A 5,530-nucleotide genomic window follows, 5' to 3' on the forward strand; every position below is an offset into this window, starting at 1 on the left:
GGACCCGGAGACCTGGCACTGCCCCTGCTCACCTGCTTCTCCACAGCCACCTTGTTGTAGTAGCGGATGGAGTCCTTCCCAAGGAAGTCCAACTCCACCACGTGCTCCTGCCCATCCAGCCGGGGGTGCAGCTGGATGTGCTCCACGCGCAGGGAGCAGCAGCCGACCGTGTCCGCCGTCTCCCCTTCCTCCTTCTCGTTCCCGGCTCTCAGGGCCAGCTGGAAGGGAGACAGGGAGTCATCCACCCCCATCCCACCTCGACTCCCCCTTTCCAAGGTTGTTAAAGTGGATGTGGACATGTGGGGGAAGAGAATCGTGGAATGGTTTGGGTTGGAAGGGAGCTCAAAGATCATCTTGTTCCAACCCCCTGCTGTGGGCAGAGACAACTTCCACTACTGTGAATTCTTCATCCCTGGAAGTGTTCAAGACCAGGTTGGATGAGGCTTTAACCCAATCTGGTCTTGAACACTTCAGGGATGAGGAATCCACAGTTTCCCTGTTCCACCCTTTCTCAGGGTGGTGCCTCACCGGAACCCTGGTGGAAATCAAACAGCAGTTGCCTCCAGCAGGAAAAACCCTAAAACATCCCCCCCCAGACAAAGGTTCTCCATCTTCCCAGTGGGGATTTTGCCACCACACGGAGACACAAGTGCAAGTGAAGCCCAGGAAGGACAGCACAGCTCCTGCTCTGCTGCACAACGGCGCCCTCAGGGAATAGTGGGAATCACCATCCATGGTCACACCCCATCCCTGGATGGGCATTGGAGCCATCCAGGCTGGAATGGGGAATGGAGTAACCTGGTCTAGTAGAAGGTGTCCCTGCCCACGGCAGGAGGTTGGAACTGGATGATCTTTCAGGTCCCTTCCAACCCAAACCATTCCACGATCCCATAATCGCTGCCAAGATTCCTCATGTGGAGCACAAGGAATCACCAAAAAAACAGCTCCAGGGTGGGGTGAATCAGGCAATTCCCAACTTCCACATGGATGGGGGACCTGGGGGCTGGTATGGTGCTGTGGGTACCTTATCAATGAAGTAGAGGGCCACTGCTCTTTGCCTGTTCTTCATCTCCTTGGATTTCCAATCCGCTCGGTACCGAGCCCGGATTTCATGGACAACGTCCTTCAAGCGCCGAGCGACCTCGTACTTCTGCCAGTCCTTCTCCCCCTGGAAAGGGAGGCCAAGACATTCTTCAATCAGTGTCCCACCTTTATTCCACCCCTTCCAGTCTAACCCTGCTCTGGGAACACCTCCAGCATCTAAATCCTGCTCCAATCCTGCTGTTTCCTTAGGAAATAAAGGGAGGCCAAGACATTTTTCATTGTGCTCCACTTTTATTCCACCCCTTCCAGAGTAACCCTGTTTTGGAAACACCTCCAACATCTAAATCCTACTCAAAGCCCGTTGTTTTCTTGAGGAAAAATCCACAAAGTGGAAGAACTGGAGCAGAAGCAGCTCATCCAAGGTTTCTGTGCCCTCTGCTGGCTGAGTTGGATTTAGGATCGTGGCCAAGTCGAGGTGTTCTCCACCAGGAGTGCCCAGCGAGGAGCCAAAGTGGTCAAACACTGCGTGCCCACGGCCACCACTGCCTGGACACCACCAGGGAGGGACACAACACTCCCTCAGCTGGGATTCAGTGCCCTCATTTACTTGGAACACTGGAAAAAGCCTTAAATCTCCTTTCCTTTCTTCCCATGGCACCACAGACCACAATCCCACCTTTCCCCATGAGTGAACTCCACCCCATGGACTCTGGTCCCTGTGGACCCTCCCAGCTCCTGCCAGGCTTCCAACAGCCTTCCCTGGACACACATGAGGAATGTGGCACAGGGAATATTGGAACGTTGGCTCTGCCAGTAGCAATCCTTCCCTGGAATAGGATTAATGCTTAACAACCATCCGTCCTTTTCCTCTCACCACCCAACGACACACAGATTCCTTTAGTTCACCCCATTTTTTTGGGGAAAGGTGGGAAAAAAAACCCGGATTTTTGGTGCTGTGCCACATCTCTGCTTTCCCTGATCTTTCCACCACCATTCCAACCTTCAGCTTGGAGCTGGGGTTCAGCATGATGTACTTCAGGGTGTTCTGGATGTTCTCTGTCCATGAGGCCAACCAGGTCACCGTGTTGTCAAAGCGAACCTCCTTCCACTTGTGACCCTCTGGGGGCTCAGGAATCTTGGAATCCCTGTGGGAAAAGCAGGATTAAAGCCCTGAGACCATGAAGGAGACAGGGCTTCAGCTCAACTTCAGCTTGCCAAGGACAGTACCACATCACCACAGAGTCCACCCAAAACTGCTCCACAACATGGAATTGGTAAAGTTGGAAAAGTCTTTCAAGATCAGGAAGTTCAACCATTAAACCAGCACTTCCAGGTCCACCATGAAACCGTGTCCCCAGGTGCCATATCTACACATCTTTCAAATCCCTCCAGGGCTGGGGACTCCACCACTGCCCTGAGCAGCCTTTTCTAGTGCCTTACAACCCTTTCTGGGAAAAGGTTTTCCCTGATATCCAACCTAAACCTCTCTCCTGGGACAACTTAAGTGATAGCACAAGAGGAAATGGCCCCATCTGGGAGAAGAGACCAACCCCCACCTGTCCACCCCTTTCTTTCAGGGAGCTGTAGAGAGAAATAAGGTCCCTTCTGAGCCTCCTTTTCTCCAGGCTGAGCCCCCCCCCAAGCTCCCTCAGCCACTCCTGGTGCTCCAGACCCTTCCCACCATCAGGTCTTTTATCATTTGGATGCTGAAGACAAAGGAGAATTTTCTGGAGGGGAATGTTTTCAATCAAAGTTTTCAAATGGGTGGTTTAAGACCAACCCAACTCATATAATTTAGCACTTAGAGAACACTCTTAACCCAGTCACTGCCTTCCTCCCTCCTCCAAGGATGATCCTGGTGCTTCCAAGCAGCGTGAGGGATCCAAAAAATTAGGAGGGATGCAAATTAGGAGAAGCACAGAGTTGTCCCCTCTCCCAAGAGGCAGCAAGAGAACCACGGGTTGTTTATGGTTGATTTTGGATAAACTAGTGGGAGATGGAGCTGCTTGAGCAGCTTCCTGGCCACTGGAGATCCACAGAGGAATTCAAAGCCAGACCTCTGGAGGTGACCAAAGAGCTCCAGCGAGTCCTCAGGGCATGGAAAGCAGGGATTGCAGGAGATGGTGAAATCCCAGGATCCCGCTCCTCCCGATCCCAAAAACAGCTCCAGGAGCTCATGGCAACTCACCTGCTGCAGTTGATGACCACATCTTCTGGCATGATCCTCTTCTTCAGCATCCCCATTTTGGGGTGGTCGCCACGGCCACGGAACAGCCCCGGCGGCTCCGTTTTGAAGTTGCCGATCTTCTCCCGGTGCCCATCCAGGATGCAGTAGCCATATTCCTCCTGGATCTTGTCTGCCTCCTCCTTCAGCTTCTGAAAGGAGCATCAGGACACCAAAAAAATCGTGGAGTGGTTTGAGTTGGAAGGGACCTCCAAATTTATCTCATTCTTATTCCACCTCCCTGCCCTTGGCAGGGACACCTTTCACTAGCCCAGGTTGCTCCAAGCCCCATCCAACCTGGACACTTCCAGGGATGGGGCAGCCACAGCTTCTCTGGGCAACCTGTGCCGGAGTTCCACCACCCTCCCAATAAGGAATTTCTTCCCAACATCTAATCTAAACCTACTCTCATTCCACAGGATGAGTTGTAACCCCTACGGCTCGTGTTCACCCAACATCACCCCCCTTTCCCTGGAGAAAAGGAAGGCTGGGAAGGCAGAGCTCAGAGGGTGGGAGAAGGAGGCAAGTCCACTCCCAAATAATGGCTCATCTCCACCCACTCTGCAAACCCTCCCAGTGATGCTGATGGAAGAACCCCAAGGGCCACCAGTCCCTCAGCAAGGTCCACCATCCTCTGGATAGAGCAGGACCCAAAACCATGGTCCAAGGATGGTTGGCAGGTTGGAAAACCATGGAATGTGCAGGACCTGGTGATAAAATTCATGGACAGAGAGGAGATGGTCCAAAGTGGTCTCAGGGCATTCCATCAGGAAAAAATGACAAGCAGCAGCCCAAACACCCCAAAGCTGGACCCCAAAACACCGTTATCCAGCCCCAGGTGTCCCAGGGATGAGTCCTGACCTGCTTCTCCTCCTTGGGGAGCGCTTTCCGTGCCTCACTTTTGTCCACAAAGTACTTGTGGATCTCACTGAAGTCACACTTGGCCAGCTCCTGGATTATCTCCTGCTCCTCCGAGGTCATCTCCTGGGGAAAAGGTGGGATGGGCTGGATAAAGCTGGAAGGCCAAACTAACCCCACACAGTTTGTGCCTCTCCTTCCCAGAAAAGGGAACAGAGACCATATTCCAGCTCTTTGGAAAAAAATCAGCAGGCAACAGCCACATCCAGCTTCCACGGTGGGAGGTCTGATAAACTTTGGATTCAACCAACACCCAGAGAAACAAAATGCAGCCAAAGGTGGGGTGGAACAACCTCTGACATGGAAAAAAATCCCCCATGGAAAAACCACTGCAGGAACTTCAGGGACTGCAGAAGATGCACCAAAGGTATTTGGGGGGTGTAAACACACCCTAGCAGGGGTTTTGGTTTTATTTAGGACCGTGAGGTTGTTCCCTCAAGCCCCAAAACATTTGGAAAGCTGTCTGGAAGATCCAGCACCTCCTTCTATTACCAAAACTCAGGGGGAGCACAAGTGAAGCCCTCAAAGATGCTGCAGGCAGCAAATCCCAGCCCAAATCCCCCCAAAACCAAGGAAGCAAATCAGAATTCAGGATTTCATAGTTATAAATAAGCCATAAAAGCCCCTCATTCCCTCCCATCCCACACCACAGCCTGATGATGGATATCAAGGAAGCTCTCCCAGGGATGTACCTTCCTCCAGTCGTGGAAGAAATTGTTCTGGAAGATCTCCTTGGTCGTGTATTCGTGGTCGAGCATTTTGGCATAAAACGTGGCGATTTCCTCCGTGGCCAAGCTCAGCTTCAGGGGTTTTCCTGGGAAAAGAGAGGACCTTCAGCATCAGTTAAGGGAACAGCCCAATCCCAGAGTCCTTTGGAGACTCCTCACATTCCACACTCCACCAAAACAGGGACAAGGGGGGAGAAGAGTCACTGGCAGGACCTCAGCGCCTCCTGCTCCAGGATCAACGTCCACAGCTCTTGGCACAGTGGGATGTTCCTGAATCACACCAATTCCAGGAGGCAGGATCCTCCTTGGAGAGGTTTCATCTCGTCCACGCGGATGGAACAACCATGGGATGCTCCAAGCTGAAGTTTGTAAAAGATATAAGACGCAAGAGCCTCTCCTGGTTGTCCAGTGGATCCAAGAATCATGGAATAGTTTGGGTTGCAAGGGATTTTCAGTTCCAAAACCCCTGCCACGGGCAGAGACACCTTCCACTAGCCCAGGTTGCTCCAAGCCCTGTCCAACCTGGTCTTGGACAATTCCAGGGATGAGGCAGGCACAGCTTCTCTGGGCAGGATCTGGGATCAGTTCTCTTGGGGGTTCTCTGGGTCTGGGATCC

General features: G+C 52.5%; 1 protein-coding gene across 1 annotated transcript in view; it reads right to left on the reverse strand.

Annotated features, from left to right (window-relative positions):
* TOP1MT (DNA topoisomerase I mitochondrial) overlaps positions 1-5,530 on the reverse strand; it is a 21,276-nt gene that overhangs the window by 10,017 nt on the left and 5,729 nt on the right. Inside the window, exons 3-8 of the mRNA XM_027668237.1 lie at positions 4,879-5,000; positions 4,130-4,252; positions 3,233-3,420; positions 2,045-2,189; positions 1,025-1,168; positions 13-218 (exon numbers count right to left, since the gene is read on the reverse strand). Coding sequence (XP_027524038.1) covers positions 13-218; positions 1,025-1,168; positions 2,045-2,189; positions 3,233-3,420; positions 4,130-4,252; positions 4,879-5,000 — 928 coding nt within the window. The remainder of the gene's footprint in view (positions 1-12; positions 219-1,024; positions 1,169-2,044; positions 2,190-3,232; positions 3,421-4,129; positions 4,253-4,878; positions 5,001-5,530) is intronic.

The sequence above is a fragment of the Corapipo altera genome, unplaced genomic scaffold, assembly GCF_003945725.1.
Source record: "Corapipo altera isolate COAL_440 unplaced genomic scaffold, ASM394572v1 206, whole genome shotgun sequence".
In the NCBI taxonomy this organism is placed as follows: domain Eukaryota; kingdom Metazoa; phylum Chordata; class Aves; order Passeriformes; family Pipridae; genus Corapipo; species Corapipo altera.